The sequence below is a fragment of the Mustela nigripes genome, chromosome 9 (assembly GCF_022355385.1).
Source record: "Mustela nigripes isolate SB6536 chromosome 9, MUSNIG.SB6536, whole genome shotgun sequence".
Lineage (NCBI taxonomy): Eukaryota > Metazoa > Chordata > Mammalia > Carnivora > Mustelidae > Mustela > Mustela nigripes.
In genome coordinates, this window is record NC_081565.1 from 79877489 (window position 1) to 79898360 (window position 20872).

Below are 20872 nucleotides of genomic sequence, written 5' to 3' on the forward strand. Positions count from 1 at the left end.
CTGAGGGTTTTTAAATAGTAAATAAGAGATCTTCCCCTCCCCCACCCCCTAGAGCGAGTCTGGGTCACTGCAGAAATTGTGAGACTTTCCGCAGAGACAGCTCTGCCTTTGTCCCTCAACCTCAGCCGTAGGGCAATTCGAGCCTTCAGATACAGTCACTGATTCCCCTTCTTCCCCGCCGCCCCAGTTTCTCAGTATTTTGCCGGATTTTCTAAGGGATTTTTGCAGTTAGGTTTCATTGAGGACAAATGATCAAAATCCCTCCTGTTAGGTTCCCTTCCTTGCAGGGCTCTGCTTTGCAACACCATTTCCTCCCTTCTGAAATCCCACTCACTGCCTCTCACAGCCGCTCACGTCACTGGCATTAGAAGGCATGTGTTTTTAAGGTAGCGTTTTTTGTGTTTTTTTTTTTTTTTTAACTTCTCAGCTAAAGATGTGCTTCAGAAGTAATACCAACTAACAAGAGAGATTCATTTACGTACTGATTCAGTAACTGGAAAAAGTGGTTGCAAATGACCCAGGCTACTTCTGAGCTGGCGTGGGAACCAGTTAAACTTTTACCTGGGAAAAGAGACTGCCAGTCGGGTGGGGAGAAACAGCCTGTGTTTCGTTTCTTTGCTTGGGAAGAGAGAGGGACAGGAAAGCAGACGCTTGTTTACTTCTGTGGACGAGGTGAGCCCCTGACTTCATGAAGAGAAGGGACAACAGTGGCAGCCAGAGGAGGGGAAGTCTCTGCGTTTTGTGTTATATGGATGAAGGGAGCTAAGAATGAGGGGCCTTTGTGTTTTCTTAAGAAGTAAATGAGAGGAGGCTGCCTGGGTGGCTCAGTCGGTTAAGCGTCTGCCTTCAGCTCAGGTCATGATGCCAGGGGCCTGGGATCGAGTCCCGCGTTGGACTCCCTGCTCAGCGGGAAGCCTGCTTCTCCCTCTCCATCTGCCTTTCCTCCCGCTTATGCTCTCTCTTGCTCTCTCTCAAATAAAAAATAATAAAATCTTAAAAGAAAAAAAAGGAGTAAATGAGAGTAGTTAACATCGAAGCGCATCTTCTTCAGATGATTCCAGATGACGTCCAGCCATTTAGGCCAATGCGATACGCAGGGTCTGCAAAAGCTAAGTTTAAAATGCTAAGAAAATCTTGGGCAGGTTAAGCCATTTTCAAAATTGAGGAAGTTGGTAATTAGCATGTGGTTTGTGCTTTAGGATTATGGGACTTTATGTTACCTGTTAATTGATGTGATCTGTGACCAAAAAACTATGAAACAATAAGGGATAAGCCCTGGTGTGAAATGCTACTCCTATGTTAGGAACATAGTTCTGGACCTTAAACATAGTGTTCGATGATATGCCTGGAAAATCAAAAGCAAATAACTCTTAGGAACCCAGGGAGTACATTTAGGAATCACCCAATGGTCCCACGTAACAGCAGGATATCTCCAAGCCCAGCTCTCCTTTGACTTCAACAGAACCACCTTGGAGAACTGACTCTCAAATTATTTGTATCAAGGGAACAGTCTAGGAGCCAGGAGGTAAAAAGCTGGTTATACAGCATCGATCAGAAATTTTAAATGATAGAAGCTAACACACTTCCCAGAACTGCTTTTCTGCATAAATCCATCGGACGCAACAAGGCCACATTAATCCAGAGCAGCCCGAGTCTGTCTGCTTTTCCGCGAAATCTAACTTGCCATTTTTAGAAGCTAACTGTCTGCTCGATTTGTGCCTCTCTGTGTTTTAAAGTACTAGCTTTTCTTTCCTAACTTAAATGTGCTAATACTTTGGATGACCTGTACTATTATTCCCCACAAAGAGAGGGTGATAGTTGAGTATTATATAGAGGTAATTGTGAAATTATGATAGCTTAATGTCACTCACATGGGAATTAAGACCCAGAGCTTTGGCAGAATGAAAGGGTGGGGGAAGCATTTTAGACAGTCTTTGGATAAAGAAAGGACGTTTTCATAATCCCATCTGCCGAATTCATGTAGATTTGCAAAAGAATTTTTATTTTTTAAAAGATTGCCTGGTCTGTAACAAAGCTGAACATTGAGGGAATGTCCTCTTTTCCATAAACTTTGGCCAGAATAGACTTTTGAACACCCTTCCTTGGTAAATTCAATGACCAGCAATCATTTTACACCTTTACATACATCAGAAGGAAACAATCTTCTTTTGAATGCTTGTTATAAGTTTCCACAAAATGTGTTTCCCGAACAGCTGAAATCTGATAGCAATATCACGAGCTGACTTCTGAAAAAGAGTATATTCAGAAGAGCAGATCCATACATGCATTTAAACTCTTAGTTAAAAGTCCTCTTTAGGATGGCATGGATTAAAATTTAGCTTCAGAGAAGTAGCCCATGGCACAAGAAAAAGGAGCAGTGTTTTCCTGTTGTCAGATTTTACCTGCCGATAGAGCCAGGCTTCTCTGTTTCACTCTGTGGATCAAATTGTTTGAGTCACATGGCTTACCATGTGTTGTTGAGGCATGAAAGGGGACGTAAGTGCTCAGGCATTACCAATTACCAAAGTAATTACCAAAAGAGGAAGGAAGGAAGAACAGAAATGACAGAAGAAGCATTTCTTCAGTGTCGTTGTTGGCTTCCTGTTTGGAAAGCCTCCAGGAGAAGGAAGACTCTTCCAGAAGGTTTTTGGACATTACCTGTGGTGTCTCTGCTTTTTCCAAAGGAGGTGGATGCGATGAGCTCAACACCATCTCTGTCTAGTCCTTGACCGTCCTGTTTCTGAGTCCCCACTCCACTGACCACATTTCAAGGGTGGTTAATGGGAACTATGTCAACTCTGCATGTTCGGAAAACAGTCTTTGCCCGGTGCCCAGGCAGCATAGAAATAAGAGCAGCCTGCCAGGTACAGGTCAGAAAAATTGGACCTCTAGAAATGGACATCACCTTTGAACTCACGCTGTCCAAAGTGCCTGTTTGCAGAGTGTAAACTGAAGCACGGAGAAAGGAAGCCATCTGCCCAGGGTCACAGAGAAGCAGAGCTGGACCACAGTCCAGCCCAGTGCTCTTTCCACTGCGGGGTGCTACTGCGGGCTGTTCTCTGTGTTTGTGACATCTAGGGTCACAGGTGGCCACGGCCATCAGCCCAGCACATCAGACATACCCCAAATGTTCCCATCCCCTTCAGAGTTCATCCAGGACACAGTTATCCAAAGAGGCTAAAATAGTACCCGATTTTATTAATTTTGTGAAATCTATTTCTTCTTCCCCAAAAGGCTTCCATTCTCCCCAGTAAAAATTGTGAAACTAATTTCCGTGCTTTCTAAGACTCTAGGGGGCGAAAACAGATGCAATCAGTCTTGCAGGCTTTCGGACACATTACCTGGTAAAGTAAGCTGTCCCTCCTCCAGATATCACTTTAACAAGGGCATCTGACTCCTGATTTCCAAGTCCTTCAATCTGCCCTATTCATTTACATGGCCTTATTACTCATATAAAACAGAACAGGCAGGTAAAATGCTGATCGATCTGCCACTGGGTTCGGCCCGGTGAACATCGCCGCCTTGTGGTCAAACAGAAGGCCAGCCCGTTCCTTTAAGGCCTTTGCTCAAAGCTGGGCAGAACCAAGACCAAGACTGGTCTTCCTTGAATCCTCTCTCTGGCTTGATACCAGATCCCATGTAAATCACTGCAAAATAATCAAGCTTTACATGAGAAGTTCTTACAAAAAAAGATTCCAGCACCTTCCTTAGGTAGTATATAAACCTAAGAGCCCTTTATGAATATAATCATTGGCAAAAATGTTTCCTTTGCCTCTCTCAAATTGATTATTTTTAATTTTACGATTATCACTTTCCTGGTAACCCCTCCTCCTATAGACCATCCCAAAGCATAGTTCTTGACACTCCCTGTCGGTCTTCAGGCAATATTGGCGTCTTGTTCTTAGAACTCAAACTGACGTTCACACATCGGTGTCTCAAAAGAAAATATATAGGTGTTAGGTTCGCTGTTACTCATGTGTTTTAAATTGAGAAAATTCTTACAGGATTAAAAATAGGCAGCATTCATAGACTTGCTATGCCTTCCTTCCCAAAGCTTCACACTACATCTCGTAGGTTTGTTTCTGTAACCTGGTACTTGGGCGTTACAGACAATAGAGGCCATCGAGTTCCACCCTTTGTTCGGGGGAGAAAACTGAGGCCTTGCAGGAAGCTGGTTGATTTATGAAGGACAGACAGAAAGAAGCCCAGGGCAGTTGATTCCCAGCCACCGCTGTTTCCTCTGCCGGCCACACAATGCCCAGGAAAATAACACAAATGCAGGACCTCCTCTGCGGGGTCATCCTTATAGGAGCCAAATGCAGAAGAGAGGAGGCAGACCCACGCGCGTCCAGGCTCTCGAGCTCTTCTACTCCCGAAAGAAGAGGCCTGCCTACCCGTCGGGTACAGCCCGTCAAGGCAGAAACTCGCAGCCTTGTTCCCCTACCCCCACACAGTGCAGAAAAGCAGTTGCAGGAGGAATATTTTCAAACTCAGTTTCGTGTTTATAGAAAGGGTGATACATGAACAGTTACCATCTTCAAACCTTCTCTGAGTTCCCTTTCCTCTGTTGTTGCCACGCTTGGCATAAAGAGGTCAGGCAGTTGGCCTTTTCTAATAGCCTATGGGGAGCTTCCCTTGCCAGTGTGGTTAGGCTGATGAGCTGCTCAGAGGAGATGGTAGAATTCTGAGCATGGCAAGGAGGAGAATAAGGCCATTTCTATGGGGTTCTGATGAGCCAAGCTCAAGGATGGGAGGTGTTCTCTGCCTGAGGTCCCCCAAGCCTGCTTTGTGCTCCAACCCAAGGGAGAGGTAGAACCTGACGGGTTGGAACTGTGCAGAGGCAGCAAGCCAGTCTAAAGGGTAGCACTAGGCCCTCCTCTGCGGTGGGCTGGGACAACTGCTATCCCCTTGTTCCCACTCCACTGAAAATACCCACAGAGCCATCAGCCTATTTCAAGTCGAATTTCCACAGTGACGCGGGGCTCTCCCAGACAGGACGACCCAGAGACCGTGGCTAGTTATTTGCGTTACTGACCAGAATATAGTACCGAGAAACCTGACACTGAGACTAGATCCCAACCACATCAGCGAATTGCACAGTTTCACTCATTCACAGCTTCACCACAGAAACCTCCCGAATGCCGACCACACACCAGTCTCTACAGAAGGCACCGGGAATACAGAGATCGGTAACACCATCAAAGCTATAGGTTTGGTGGAAGGCTACAAGTGGCCTGAATGCCCTTCAGATGGGTGCTGTTGGCCATAGCAAAGCTGAGTATGGGTAACAGAAAACCTACCCTCGGTTGTGCAAAAACGGAAGCTGATTTCCTAATGACTGATTATACACCATGAGTTTTCGGATTCTGCCACGTGAGCTCACCTGACCCACCTTATTTAGCACAAACTTGGGTGTATCTCAAAACCACCCGGAGAGCTAACAAGGCACAGAGAAGCCCATACATTAAAGCCAGCGCTTGGCACTGTCACCAAGTTCGCCAGGTGATTCTGATGCCACCAAAGTTGGAGAGCCACCACTGTGGCTATGAGCCACTTCTGTAAGCGGCAGAAACCTCACATGGTATCAGAGTGGGTCCTCCATTAAGACCAAAGTAGACAGAGCCCTCCTGCCTCTCCACAATGTATCTGAGGCTTCCTACGCAGAGCTGTATCCTCGTGGTTCATGGTACGGAGTGCGCTCGCTCCTGCCACAGGAAGCCAAACCAGACAGCTCATTCCTTACTCGTGCTTTTTGGAACTCGCAGTGTGCTCAGAACTTGCCGTAGATGGAACTAACTCTCCCCTGACCTAGCAGAGCAGGTATTTTCCTTAGACCCTAGAGAGAACCCTTTGGGTGCCGAAACCAGTAACGAGTAGACAATGAATGATAATAAAATCCTTATGTTTCGCATCTGTGCATACAAGCCCCATAAAACTTAAACGCCATCATTCTTGGTCTTCAAGAAATGCTCTTCTCTTTGAAAGAAAATATCCCAAACCTCCTTAATTCCAGGGAAATAAATATTCCCTCAAAATCTCTTCTCATGCCACCCCCTTTCTCTCTAACCACAAGGGATGTTCCTAAGTGACTTCACCCTGACATCCATCCGCTCTCCTTTTATGAAAAAGCTGCTTTTTTTTTTTTTCCCCATTGTTCATCGAGGTTTTGCCGAGGAACTCTCAGCATATCTATCCGCCTGATGCAGGCGATGGTAATAACAACCATCTTCTGGAAGGAGTCTTCCTTTAGTGAGCGGGAAGAAGTAACTGGTTAGCAAAAGCGGGAGCAAGCCTGGGGCAGAGGCAGGGCGGGGGCCTGGGGACCGTCCGGGGAGCCGAGTTGCTAGCGGCTGGAGCTCCGTGTTTGCCATGTCGAGCCTTGTGTTTCTCTCTGCTACACTGGTGTTTTTTTCTCCCCAGCTGAAGACTTGAATAAATATTTTGATTTTCTGTTATTGCCGACGATTTCTGCATCTTCTTATTTAACTTATGTCTTCTTTCCAAGCGAGAATATCCAGGTTTCGGTTGGATCTATTTTAAGGTGAATTAATTAACCAGCATAATACTACATTCCTATGTTTCTGAATTAGTATTTTTTTTTACTCTAAAATAGTTACAGAACACATGGCATCGAATCCCTAGTAAACCACGCTGTCTTTTGCGTGTGTGTGTGTGTGTGTGTGTGTGTGTGTTTTCGTTCTTCCCTGATAGGGGAACCTGCCTCCGGATTACAGAATCAGCCTGATCGACATCGGCCTGGTGATCGAATACCTGATGGGCGGGGCTTACCGCTGCAACTACACGCGCAAGCGCTTCCGGACGCTCTACCACAATCTCTTCGGCCCCAAGAGGGTGAGTTTTGCAGCCTGTTCCCTTTCCTGGGCTCCGGGGAGGACTAGGGTGGGACACATTTGGGATGTGGCATGGTTCTCTCCCAGGGGGAGATCCAGTAAGAAGGCAGCTGGCCCCACCCACCTCTTTCCTCCACCATCAAATCCATTAAAAAAAAAAAAAAAAAAGGCCATGTATTGGGGGATACACCCCTTTCTTTTCCTCACTAGGTCCCGTTAAAATCAGAAACCGGCCCTGAGAGTGAGCCCTAATGATCAGGGACTAATCATGAAATTCAAATTAATCTTACCTGCCTCACTCACGGTTTTTGGTCTTGGGAATCCATCTATACCTTTAAAAAATTATTGAGGGCCCCCAAAAGCTCTTATTTCTGGGAGTTCTATCAATTGCTGTTACCGTGTTAGGAATGAAAGACTTCACCATATTTATTAATTATTAATGTTAATTCATTTTCAGTTAACTATAAGAAGCCCATTATGTTAACATAAATGACATGTTTGTGAAAAATAGCTGTATTTTCAAAACAAAATTTCGTATAAGAGTAGCATTGTTCTACATTTTTTGCATATTTCTGTAATATCTGGCTTAATGGAAGAAAGCTAGATTCTCATATCTCCTTCTGCACTCTGTTGCCAGATGTTTGGGTTGAATTGTACAAAGAAAATGTGACTTCACACAAAGATGTGACAAATATGACAAATATATATAAATGTATATATATGTATGAAGGAAGGAGTGTTTTAATAATTTTTACAAATAATTATAGATATTCTTTTTTGATGCTGCATACATCAAAACTCAGTTGGCAATTTCTGAAAGATCAATGAAAACACAAAATCTGAAATAGTTCAATGAACTTTTCACACCCTGCAACTTCAAATTGCATTGACTGATCTTACACTTTGGATCTGGGAACATGGTAGACTGGCCATTGTATCATCATTTGTCAAGTTATGCAGATCTTCTGACGGCTGACACATTTCATTGGACAATTTCAGAAACTCATCCTTCACTAAAATCACCTCCAATCTCATCAGAAAAGTCTTTAACTTCTGAAAAACCGTCCAGGTCATGGGGGAGAGAATATGCAAGTTTTTAAAAATTTTAATTTTTTTCTAATTTCGGTTTGGAAAATTCTGTCATTGGCAACAAATACCATCAGTTAGTTATTTTCCTTGAAATGACAGCTCCACTTAGGCCATAACCAAAAACGTCCGCCCAATGTCCAAGGCTAAGTAAACCGTAGTTGGTCTGCCAGTCATTCCTTCAAGTAGATCGCCCATGAAGCAGTGTAGCTCTAATCCAAGTAAGTGTGTGTTTGTCCCCAGAATGACCTGTCCTCTTTCACTATGTAGCAAAAGTGCTTTCAGCACACTTACCATTTCATCCCTCAAAATAGCCGAAAGACTTTTTTTTTTTAGTATGGACGGTAGAGATTTAATATAGTTAACTGGTTTTTTAGCCTCATCAAGGACTTCTTAAGTCTAACTGGTTTTTTGTTTGTCTTTAAACTTCAAGTGCGGAACAGTGAAATCTAATGGCAACTAGTGAAGTCTGGGTCTGCTGCTAGGACTGCTTGTCATTCCTGCCAGGGCCCCCCACAGTTTGGCTCGCCTTTGCACTATCATTGCAAAATGTTAATGGCTGTTGAAACCAAAGAACATCTTAGTATTATTAGGAAAACACCTTTGAGCCCCCAAAAAGGATCTTATGTTTCCTGGACCACATTTTAAAACTGTTACTCTAGCTGGTGGTGGGCATGATTTCTGCCTTTTTTTTTTTTTTTAAGATTTCATTTATTTTTTTGGCAGAGAGAGATACAGTGAGAGAGGGAACACAAGCAGGGGGAGTGGGAGAGGGAGAAGCAGGCTCCCCGCAGAGCAGGGAAGCCCAATGCAGGGCTCGATCCCAGGACCCTGAGATCACGACCTGAGTTGAAGGCAGAGGCTTAACCCACTGAGCCACCCAGGCTCCTTGATTTCTACTTTTTTTTTTTTTAAGATTTTATTTATTTATTTGGCAGACAGAGATCACAAGTAGGCAGAGAGAGAGAGAGGAGGAAGAGACAAGCAGAGAGAGAGAGGAGGAAGCAGGCTCCCTGCTGAGCAGAGATCCTGATGTGGGGCTCCATCCCAGGACCCTGGGATCATGACCTGAGCCGAAGGCAGAGGCTTTAACCCACTGAGCTACCCAGGCTCCTTGATTTCTACTTTTAACAAAGCTGATCTTCTGATGACGAAAGTATTTGGTGGTGCTCGAAGACCACTTTGAAAACACCAGAAATATAAATAAGAAAAATAAAATCACACAAATTTCAAACTGTGGTCACTTTAAAAAGCTAAAAGGGAAAGAAAGGAGGGAGAGTGACAAAGTTGAGGCTAGTCGTAGTTTTATTTTGTTCCAAAATAAAATTTGGAGGAATGGGGAATACTTTAACCTTATTAGTTACCGAGCAACTTCCAAGATAGCACTTCGCCATTGGGTAACACCTAAAACACAGAACTGGAATTCCTGATCCCTGAGATGTAATTTCATATCTCCACTTGTTAGGTGCAAATCAAGTTCTGTAATTTGCTGAGTTGCCCTCTCTCTCTCTGTCTTGGCCTGTGGCTATTTTGCACATTGCCCGCATGACCAGTGATGCCAGTGTATGTGCTGACACTTTCCATGGCACTGAGCACCTTCTGCCACGGTCTGCACATGTCCCCGTGGCCCCACTCACCCTCGCCTTACTGGACAGCTACACAGGGAGATGGCCCGCGTGAAATACCTAAACACATACTCTGAATAATATTCCAAGTCTCCGGGTAATAGAGGCCTTGCAAGAGCTTAAGAAATAGCTCTTGGTTTGACTGAGCCCAAGTGCTTGAGATCATGGAGATGTCCGCCAAGCAGGACGGTTCTGGGAAGATAAAGAAATTTGGGCTCATAAAAGAGATTATCAACAGGGTCTACCCTTGGATGATCTCATTATGCCTCTCTGGGTGTCTGGTTTTCTGTAATGCACCAAAATCACTAAATCCTTCATTCTAGAATTTCTTTTTAAGATTTTATTTATTTATTTATTTGACAGAGAGAGAGAGAGAGAGAAAGTAGACAGAGAGTCAGGTAGAGGGAGAGGGGGAAGCAGGCTCCCCACTGAGCAGAGCTCCTGATGCGGGGCTTGATCCCAAGACCCTGAGATCATGACCTGAGCCGAAGGCAGAGGCTTTAACCCACTGAGCCACCCAGGCACTCCTTAATTCTAGTATTTCTATAAATGGGTTCCTCTGGTGTTGTTTTCTTTAGTGAAATGAATAAATGCTATATGTGCGGTAGAGTTCTTCTATTACCTGGTTAAGATATAATAGATTCTTTTCTTACCTCTATAAAGAAAGATCTAACTTTATGTATAACTTTTTTTTTAAATAGCCCAAAGCCTTGAAACTACTGGGAATGGAGGTAAGTATTTGCCCAAATTATTAATGTCAATTATTTATTTTCTTTACTATACATTTTAAATATATATATTTATGAACACACATATATGTTCATTTAGTTGGTAAGGCTTAGTACATGATTCTAAAATAAGGAAGGGAAGTTTTTTCCCAGTTTTTTTTTTTTTAAGATTTTATTTATTTATTTGACAGAGAGAGATCACAAGTAGGCAGATGGGGATTGGGGGAAGCAGGCTACCCACTGAGCAGAGAGCCCCATACGGGGCTCGATCCCAGGACCCTGAGATCATGACCCAAGCCGATGGCAGAAGCTTAACCCACTGAGCCATCCAGGCGCCCATTTTTTCCCATTATTAAGGGGGGCAAGTTACAGTAGCTTTGAAAATTCTACCATAAGGTTACATTAGCCTTACAAGTAAGAAAATAAGTCTTACTTGAAATACTAATTTAAAAACCAAAGAAGCATATAAATTGCAGTGAGTGAAATCTGTTCATGGCTGTTTACAACTGGCAACAGATCCAAAGGCCAGAAATACTTCACAAATGCATCTACGAGGTTTGCAGAAAGTGGAGACAGGTCGTCTGTTTCCCATTTCCCGTCTCTTTGTGTGGGTGGTATTGTTTATGCACCTGGAAGAGAAGGATGTCCTTGTCCTTTCAGAGAAAAGGGCAATGCTATTCCCATAGGGCTATGCTTCTGCATTCATTACAACTTGTTTTAAAGTTAGGCATGAGTACTTTGGGTTAGGAGCTGGGATAGGCTAGTTCGTTTCTGTGTTGATCCCAGAACAGGACCCTTAGGAGGTATACAACAAAGAACTATTTAATAAATGTAACTGGTTTGTTTCTAACTCCACCTCTGTGTTTTTTTCTCTAAAATTATAGGATGATGTCCCCCTGAGGCGAGGAAGAAAGACCACCAAGAAGAGAGAAGAAGAGGTGGACATTGACTTGGACGACCCTGAGATCAACCACTTCCCTTTCCCTTTCCACGAGTTGATGGTGTGGGCCGTCCTGATGAAGAGACAGAAGATGGCCCTGTTCTTCTGGCAGCACGGAGAGGAGGCCATGGCCAAGGCCCTGGTGGCCTGTAAACTTTGCAAAGCCATGGCTCATGAGGCTTCAGAGAATGACATGGTTGACGACATCTCCCAGGAGCTGAACCACAACTCCAGGTTGGCCAGCCCAGCAGGGGCCTCAGATACAGGAGGGTCTGAGCTACCTAAACCTTTAAGCGTGGGTAGTATCGCCTCCATGGTACACACAAAGAGGGTGGACGTGAATAATTAACATTTGTGGCACACAGTGCTAGATAGAGAAGTACGCAAGATACATAGATTGTATTTCATCCTCTCGGAGAATTAAGTAACTTGCCCAAGATCACACCCTCAGGGTTGATAGGGCTCCAACAGGAACTGAGGCCTGTCCCATTTAAGAAGACCTACTGTACTCTGATTGTTGCTTTTTTCAGTCTACCTCCCCCATCCAGAGCCTTGAGGACCAGAACAACCGCCTGCTTGACTTACGCCCCCAGCACATAGTAGATGCTTAATCGACGTCAGCTAGATGAGCGAAGGAACAGACCAGACCCTATGAGAGACAACGAGGCCACCCAGTAACCACCTCCTGTGGCTTGGCCCCCAGGTCCCTGCTTCCATCATGTAAGTCTCCAAGATGGCCAAAAGACACCCCCTCGCATTCTGTCTTCCAGGGACTTCGGCCAGCTGGCTGTGGAGCTCCTCGACCAGTCCTACAAGCAGGATGAACAGCTGGCCATGAAGCTGCTGACGTACGAGCTGAAGAACTGGAGCAATGCCACCTGCCTGCAGCTCGCCGTGGCGGCCAAGCACCGCGACTTCATCGCGCACACGTGCAGCCAGATGCTGCTCACGGACATGTGGATGGGCCGGTTGCGCATGCGCAAGAACTCCGGCCTCAAGGTCAGCGCGCCGCGAAGGGCCAGCTGGCTGGGAGGTGTGGAGGGCTGGTTTGGAGCTCGCCAAGTCAAGTCTGCGGCGGGACAGGGCTTTCTCTGGTCTCAGGAGGGTGACTTCAAGCTCCAGCTATGTACCAGAATCTTTTCTATAGTGGGTTGTTGTTGTTTTCACATAGAGACTAGGGCCTACCCCAAATTCTGCTAAGTCAGAACTTCTAGAGAAGGCATGCCCAGACGTTAGTATTTTGCAAAAGATCCGGAGGTGATGGGCCCACAGAGGTGCTATAGGAAGTGCTGTTCGCTCTGGCACAAGCCGTGCTGTACCAGGAACCCCTCACCAGGCAACCTGTCCTGGCTGCCCACGCCCCAGTGCCTCGGCCGTCTTTTGCACCGTGTCATAGGGACCCTGGCTCTTAGCAGCTGTGCTTGAGAAACGTTTTAAACAGAAATCAAAAAGAGACGGATTTATAGGTAAAGATGTTGCCATCTCAGTGCGATCTATTCATAAGTGGAAGAGGAACAAGTGGTAGACCAGTTATATAAAGTCTGAGTCCGTCTGTGGTTTTTTTAAGCATGTACATGCCTAGTTATATCTGTCTATGATTTCGTTAAGAAACGAGGAAGGATTTACTGTCCGTTGTTTGTAGCAGTTACCTCTGGGCTGTAAAGTACAAGACATGGGGCGACACATGGCTTCGCTTCTTATGGTTTCCTTAGTGTTTCACAAGGAAGTCCTTAAACTGAAAGACGTACAAAGAAAAAATGGGAGGGTGAGATGGAAAGAATGTTTTCAAATGCTTTCTCGGTCGAGAGTTTGTGGCTGGGACAGCGGAAGTCAGGCTCACACGTACCTGGAGCTACGTGGTCTGGGTAACCCTGAGGTCAGGGCCAAGCAGAAGGGCCACCAGACCAAGCATTCCAGAAGCCACCCTGATGGACCAGCACCCCTCCCCAACACCACCCTTCCCACGGGCTCTTGGCCCAGAGTCACAGAAGGGCTCCATGACGTGGGTCATGGGTGCTTCATAGCCACACCGCTAGCGACTGCCAAGCCTGGCTCTCTGCTCCGAGGACGGGGTGTCATGTCCCCTGAAGGCTGCCAGCCAGCCACCTGAGCCTTCCTAGGCCTGCCAGTCACCCCGACCTCAGGGCCACCTCCTTCCCTTTTCCCTTGGCTGCTCCCGAGTCCCTGTGGGCATTCAAGCACAGGCTGTCCTTGCCTCATTACTTGAGGATCACTTTCACTTACTGCTTGGGATCTCTGTGAGCCCCTCCCTTGGCGCGGCTTCTCCAAGGACACTTGTATTCAGAAGTTTCATACAGCAGAACCAGCTTAGTGTTTGAGAGGAGAGGCTGGAGAAGATCGGGGGAACCCAAGTCACATGCCCGGATTATCGTTCAAAGGCAGAATGAGATCGTCCCCTCGGGAGAAGGGCCCATGGATTTATTATCGTCACATGGAGGTGGAACCATGTCCTTTATACCTGAGAGGAACACAGTGCTGAGCCCCCTGGTTCCTCATGGTGAATAAGGAGCCCACTAGTGTGTGTGTGTGTGTGTGTGTGTGTGTGTGTGTGTGTGTGTGTGTATTTCTGTGCTATCGTAGCAAATGTCAGGCAAGTACTCTGGAATAAAAACATGCTTTCCCACATGGACTTCCTCAAGGTCAACTGGGGACAGCCTTCTTTTACAGAGATAACCAGATGATGCATAATCGCCTCCACTTGACGTGTGAGCAGATAAAAGCCAGGGGACATATGTAGGAATTGATTTTGCAAAACCAAGTGCTGATGGCTAAAGGAAAATCTGAATTCTTTCCCAATGTGGCCTTGGGCAGGTTCTGGCATTTTCCTGGGTTTCCCCCATGCCAAGTGGGTGTTATCTGGGTAAGATGTATTTGGGCAGGATACTGTTTCTCCAACCTCGGGCTGAGCTCCTGCCGTGTATGACAGATTCTCAGACGGGCAAGAGTGACCCCCTGAGCAGTAACATATGGAGGTCCTTGCTCAGGGCACACACAGTGCACACATGCACACGTGCACACACACACATACACACACTCCCCCACCCTAGGCCCTCTGATTCTAAAAAAGAAAAACAAACAAAAAACCGCCCTAATCTTAATCCTTTAAATGTGATTATTATTATTATCATTATTATTACTTTAGGTAATTCTGGGAATTCTACTTCCTCCTTCAATTCTCAGCTTGGAGTTCAAGAACAAAGACGACATGCCCTACATGTCTCAGGCCCAGGAAATCCACCTGCAAGAGAAGGAGCCGGAAGAGCCAGAGAAGCCCACAAAGGAAAAAGATGAAGAGGACATGGAATTGACAGTAAGGAAAACCACACAGTCATGGTCCACGGGCAGCAACCCCAAACCCCTTCAACCATAGACTTAAGGCTTAAGATTTAAGATGGCTTAAGACTCAGTCACTCCCAAGCTCCCCCTCCAACCAGGGGTTTCCTTGAAGGATGCAGACCCAGGTATTACAGAAGGGTCTTCTCTGTGCACTGATGTCCGCTTCTGTGCAAAATCCTTCAGTCAGAGTCAGTGGCACAGGTCCACCCAGGAGAACTGAAAAGCAAGGCACCTTCAGCTTTCCAAACGGACAATGCTTTATACACAAGCAGGCGAGGTGGCACAGAGCCTACGAGGGAGGCAGAGGCATCGATGCGATGGGAGCAGCCAGCTTCCCTGGGCTAGAGCCGTGCAGGTGATCAGATGCTCCGCCTTTTTGTCTCCAGGGTCAGGCCCACAAATGCAGGACTAATTGAATTTTGAGGTTTGTATGGAAGGCTTTTATTAGCTCTCCCTGGTATAATTATAGAAAGTGGCTGCTTTGTTCTGCAGGGGGAACAGGGCAGCTGGGCATGGGACGGCTTCCTGCAGCCCCCGCCGGAGCAGCGTGACTGCTACTGGATTGTATCCAAAGTCTAAAAATATCACCTGCCGTTAGAGGGACAGGCAGCGCTTCAGAGTTTTGGAGACAGCAAGTAACAACTCCGTAGGACTTCCTTGATATCCCCCGCCCTCCCCCACCATGACTGTGACGACCCAAAAAACCTGTAAAGAGAGAAAACAAAAATGGGTTTTGCTCGGGTGACAAAAGGCCCTTTGCATTATGAGCCTAGTGGGACCGCCCTGTGAATAATTTTTCTTCCAGATCAACAATATTTCCTTCCTAAAGGGAACAGTTCCAACCCCAAATACAGCAGGGCATAGGCATCTGACCACTCTTTTGATGGATTAATCATTCACAGTTTTTGACTCACAGAGTTTAAAAAAAAAAAGAAAGAAAGAAAGAAAGAAAGTTTGTTTTCCATTTCGGGATTCTTTTTTTTTTTTGGATTATTTATTTATTTATTTGACAGACAGAGATCACAAGTAGGCAGAGGCAGGCAGAGAGAGAGGAGAAAGCAGGCTCCCTGTTGAGCAGAGAGCCCAATGCGGGGCTCAATCCCAGGACCCTGAGATCATGACCTGAGCCGAAGGCAGAGGCTTTAACCCACTGAGCCATCCAGGCAGCCCTCATTTCAGGATTCTTATAAAAACGAGTGGATGGGTCCGCTTGCCTCTGTGATAGGATCAAAGGACCGTCTCCCTAAAGAGCTTACTTACCATAATGGTGGCCTCTAAATCCCTCAAGGAGAGGGAACGATGTTTTAGTCGTTAACAGAAACAGTAGTAGTCATGGTGCCAAGTCTTTACCGAATACTTCAGTAGAGGGGCAAAGAGTGTACAGCCTGGACCCAGAATCCTGCCCCAGCACCTATGCACTGTGGGACCTGGGTCATGGCTGCTTCACCTCTAACATGGGAATAAGAACATTGTCCAGCTCACAGGTAGTTTTTCAGTCTAAGAACCGCACATGTAAATTCTCTAGACCAGGGCCTGGTACACAGTCAGCCTTGATAAATGTTTGCAAATATTGTGATCACAGTGACAAATGTTTGATGCGCGCCTACTCCTGGAATCCTCCCAGCCATCCCAGGAGGTAGATACTGTTATTATCCTATCTTACAGATGAGAAAGCTGAGACTCAGAGAAGTTACGTTGCCCAAGGTTACCCAGCTAACTAGTTGCAAGGCCAGGATTAGAACCCAGGTATAGAGATCCCATCGGCCATGATTGGAGGCCCATAGGCTCAAGGATGCAGAGAATTTCTTCTTAGTCCCAAATGTAGGGATTCAGGTTCGGTCTACCATATAGCAGAAAGAATCCAAAAATAATGCATGGGCCTCCTGCTTCAAGGATGACATGACCTTGGAGCCCAAGAAAGCAGCCTATGAAGGCAGCCAGGTGCTAGATCAGCATTCTTTGTGGTTGGGTCTCGAGCAAGAAAACAACGGAAGCAGCTCCCTTCTCCTGCTCTGGGTAGAACTTTGAGGGCCTGGACCAAAGTCTGGTTCCCAGAGAGTCGGCCCCACTGTTGTATACCCAAGTCAAAGCCAGACCATGAGGAGCACTGCCTGGCCTTCTCCCCTGCAGGCAGAAAGAGCTAGGAGGAACGGAAGAAGGGACTTGTGGGCTGGTAAAGTCAGGGCTGAACAGCAGCTGTCTTCAAGCTGGAGCTCCCTCTGACCCCAAGGACAATTCTGTGACTGCTGGATCTCTGTTCTTGTCTCAGCCCGGGGAGGGTTGAGGATTGCCGCCTGTTGATACCTCCACTCTTCTCATAGGAACGCTATCTGGACTTCCGTGTTAAGCCAAACATCTCCTTTCTTGGACTGGGACGTTTTTCCTGGCCCTTCCAAAATTATACACGAGCATGAGTCTCAGTTTCATCCCTGTAGCCTTTCAGAGATCCTTCCCGGACCTGACATCTGTGTCCAGCCAGCAAAAAATTCTCCAATCCATATTGTGCCGTTTTGCCTGTATTTGACCCTATTACATTCCGCTGAAGGAATGGAGTCCAAGGACATGTTTGGCTACTGGGAAGAGAAATCAAGAAAATCAGTCACTTGAGCTGCTTAGGCTAGAATTAATGGAGTTTTGGAAAATGCTTTCCTTCCATTCATGAAAGAAAGGCGTTTTAAAAAAGCTTTCACTTGGGAATTATTGGAATAATAAAGGCCAGGCCGGCTGTGGTATTTTTATTTTTGTGTTACCTGCATTGCCGGATAAGTGTTTTTGCACTCTGCCTACTAAAGTCCCAGCCTGTCCATGGACCCAGGGCATTGTTTCAACTCGGTTGAGGGAAGCCACTGTCCCTAGAGGTTACCCCAAGATGTCATTCTCCAAGACACCTAAAAGTCCCCAAGGTGCCTTTGCTAAAGTTCTATTATGTCTCCAAATAGTACTATACTGTTGAGCAGATAAAGAAGTAGAACAGAGGCAGGATAATTATGTTACATAAATTATAAATTATAGATGGATAAATATCATGGAACGTCAGAGTTTCTTGAGGTCAATATTTATAGAAGTCTGACGTGCTCTCTCCATCGTGAAGGCTAACCCAGATCACTGACCAAATGAAGGCTTGGATAGGCCATCAAATGGGATCTTATCTATTCATTAAGTCAAGGCAACCTTCTAGCCAGAGAGTCCAAGACAGAAGTAGAAGTTACCTCGTTACCTTCTCCAGAAATCCCACAGATTACAGGTTTATCATTTATTGTTATGTATGTGAGTAGGAAGATAGTTGAGGCAATGACAAAAGTAGTTGAAATTTATATATGTATGTCTTGAGTAAGGTGGTTTGAAACCAACATTATCTGGTTCTCAAATTCAAGATAAACAAATTATTTCTATAATATAATTATAATAATTTCTATAATCCCAGTCCTTTTTCTTGTCCCAAATCCTTGTCAGTCTCTGAGCAGTTAGAAGGATTTGCCCTGTTATCACATTTAATAAAAATCTCATTTCCCTCAAAAAAAAAAAAAAAAGTCTTTTGCAATGATATAGATGGAATCAGAGGGTATTATTCTAAGTGAAATAAGTCAGTCAGAAAAAGAAAAGTATCACATTTGTCTTTTTCATTCACTCATTTCATGTCATTCATCATATGTGGAATTTAAGAAAAAAGACAGAGGATCCAGGAGAAGGGAAGAAAAAACAAAATAAGACAAAAACAGAGAGGGAGGCAAACCATAAGAGACTCTTAACTCTAGGGAACCAACTGAAGGTTGCTGGGGGGAAGGCAGGTAGTGGATGGGGTAACTGGGGGATGGGCATTAGGGAGGGCCCTGGCTCGAATGAGCACGGAGTGTTATGTGCAACTGATGAATCACTGAACTTTACCTCTGAAACTAACAATATACTATATGTTAATTAATTAAATTTAAATAACATAAATAATTAAAAATACAAATAAAATTAAAATGTCATTTACCAAATATTATAGAAGTAAGCTTTCCTTAGAATAATATTGAGAGAATTAAAGCCAGCACACCTGGGTGACTCAATCAGTTAAACATCCAATTCTTGGTCTCGGCTCAGGTCTTCATCTCAGGGTTGTGAGTTTGGGCCCCATGTTGGGTTCCAGGCTGGGCATGGAACTGAAAGAGAGAGAGAGAGAGAGAGCGCGGAAGGAAGGAAGGAAGGAAGGAAGGGAGAAAAGGAGAGATACTGGAAGAAAGGAAGGAAAGAAGCCGATAAATTATGTTATATTAGACCCTGATAATACTTTTCCTTTTTCTGGTGAGAGATTCCCAACTAGGTCCTTTCAGTCAAGAGTACCCAAGAAAGTCTCAGTTCGTTGTAAACACCAGCTGGAATGTACTGAGCTCTTATTAAGAGGACAGATGCTTATTGATTTATAGACCAATCCTATAAAAGATGCTATTATTACCTCCAATTTAAGATAAAGAAACTAAGATTCCGAAAGCTTTTCCCAAGGTGCCATGGGTGCTACGTATCCAAGAGAGGACTCAGTCCTCCTTCTGAGTGACCCAAAGTCTGGTACTCTTCGCCAGCAGGATCTCCAACCCTCTTTGGGACACTCATCCTGTCACTTGCTGCCCAGACAGGCATGCATCTGCCTTTTCTCAAATTCTGCCTTTTTGTGTGCTGTTTAATGACTGTTTTTGCTGCTGCCGTTGCCATGAGTGAGAAGAAAACAACTCTATTTGTAAAGAAACTTCCAGTAGCTTGGAGACAAGGCCTCTCCAGGTCAGGCCCTGCTTCTCCGAGTCCCACTTGGTGGACTGTCCCACCCAGAGGAAGGCCGTGTACCTAGGAGTTGCCACGAAACTAATACCAGCAGGAATGCAGGATTTATGGGGTCTGAAAACAAGGAGCCAAGGTTTATGCTTCAGGGTAGAGATGTTTCTAACCTAACTAAGCTCCAGGCATTTCAGATAACTTAGCCTCTGAAACACTTCGTAACCTTTGGGTAAGTTAGGTATTACTGGTCCAATGTATTTTTTACTTAAGGGTCGTTAGCCCGAGTGAAGACAGAATTCGAATCCAGATTCGCCTGTCTCATTACATGTATGGGGAGTGGGGTGGAAGTAAAAGAAAGATGCCTGAACTTCTCCCTGTCAGAACCCTGGGTATCTTCCATCACGGACATCTTTCAGAGCTCCCAGGGTAGAAGAAAAGAGAATAATCAAGAGCTCTCCCTAAGGCTTCCATCCTGGGCCAAAACCTATATATAATGCAAATGCACACTTAGGAAAGGCACAACGTCTGAATCTCTAGGGACCCGGGACAACACCCTCCAGCTCTGTGAGCATGCATGCTTGGTTGGTAAAATGAGCACATTGAACTACCTGCTTTCCGGGGCCCTGCCGTGATGGTATTGATTCTCTTCCACTGTAGGCAATGTTGGGACGCAACAACGGGGAGTCTTCCAGAAAGAAGGATGAAGAGGAAGTTCAGAGCAGACACAGGTTGATCCCCCTGGGCAGAAAAATCTATGAATTCTACAACGCACCCATCGTGAAGTTCTGGTTCTACACCGTAAGCATCTTCCTTTTTCTTCTTGCTCACAGGTGACCGCAGAGAGCCGAGGTCAGGTTTGCGTGCACGTACGCAGCTTCCTCTGAGTCCCACAGTGGAAGGATCACACAGGCAGGAATGAGAGCTTTTCCCAGGGGTTCTGCAAGACGTGGGGAGTGTGCGAGGCAGCTTCCACAGCGTCTGCATTTCTCCTCCTTGCAGAAAATAAAGGAAATGGTAAAAGTGAGAACTAACAGAAATAGAGGTGAGATGAGTATGAGTCTAGTCTAGCAGGAAAATAGATGTCATTTTCTAAAACGCTTCTGTGTTCTGGTTGGATGAGCGCTGGATCAGAGTTGCCCGTTTTCGATGCCAGTCCTGGGTTTGGGGGACACCTGAAGGGTAAGGACCGAGCAGAGTGTCAGAAGTAACACCACTAAAGGGTGGAGGTGGGGGGAACCTAAGTGTGTGACTACTGCCAACCGGGGAGTGTCATCAAACAACCTTTCTTGCTCAGACACAATTAAACAACATGCCAGACAAGGCAGCAGAAAGCACTCAGTCACCTACAATCAGGGCAAGGATGCTTCAGTGCCCAGAGATAAAGATCGTCCCTGAAATAGCCTCTGGATATGGACGAAATGGCTCAGCTGTTGGCTTTCTACTTCTCTGTTTCATGGTATTTTAAGCCGAAGGTGAGCACAGGCTCAGGTCAGCTCTGTTTCTCCCCAGCCACAGTGGCACGGTGCCAGACGACGG

At 45.6% G+C, this 20872-nt stretch overlaps 1 protein-coding gene and 1 long non-coding RNA gene across 11 annotated transcripts in view; one reads left to right on the plus strand and one right to left on the minus strand.

Annotated features, from left to right (window-relative positions):
* Positions 1-2925, minus strand: part of LOC132024820 (uncharacterized) — a 51081-nt gene extending 48156 nt beyond the window's left edge. Inside the window, exon 1 of the long non-coding RNA XR_009406316.1 lies at positions 2659-2925. This is a non-coding gene — a long non-coding RNA (uncharacterized LOC132024820). The remainder of the gene's footprint in view (positions 1-2658) is intronic.
* Positions 1-20872, plus strand: part of TRPM3 (transient receptor potential cation channel subfamily M member 3) — a 487173-nt gene that overhangs the window by 397139 nt on the left and 69162 nt on the right. For 6 of the 10 annotated variants that reach the window (XM_059411872.1, XM_059411873.1, XM_059411876.1 and 3 more), the window contains 7 exons: positions 6506-6541; positions 6712-6852; positions 10264-10293; positions 11175-11464; positions 12001-12229; positions 14394-14561; positions 19994-20134. In XM_059411872.1, coding sequence (XP_059267855.1) covers positions 6506-6541; positions 6712-6852; positions 10264-10293; positions 11175-11464; positions 12001-12229; positions 14394-14561; positions 19994-20134 — 1035 coding nt within the window. The remainder of the gene's footprint in view (positions 1-6505; positions 6542-6711; positions 6853-10263; positions 10294-11174; positions 11465-12000; positions 12230-14393; positions 14562-19993; positions 20135-20872) is intronic. The other 4 variants (XM_059411874.1, XM_059411875.1, XM_059411878.1 and 1 more) reach the window with 1 other exon arrangement.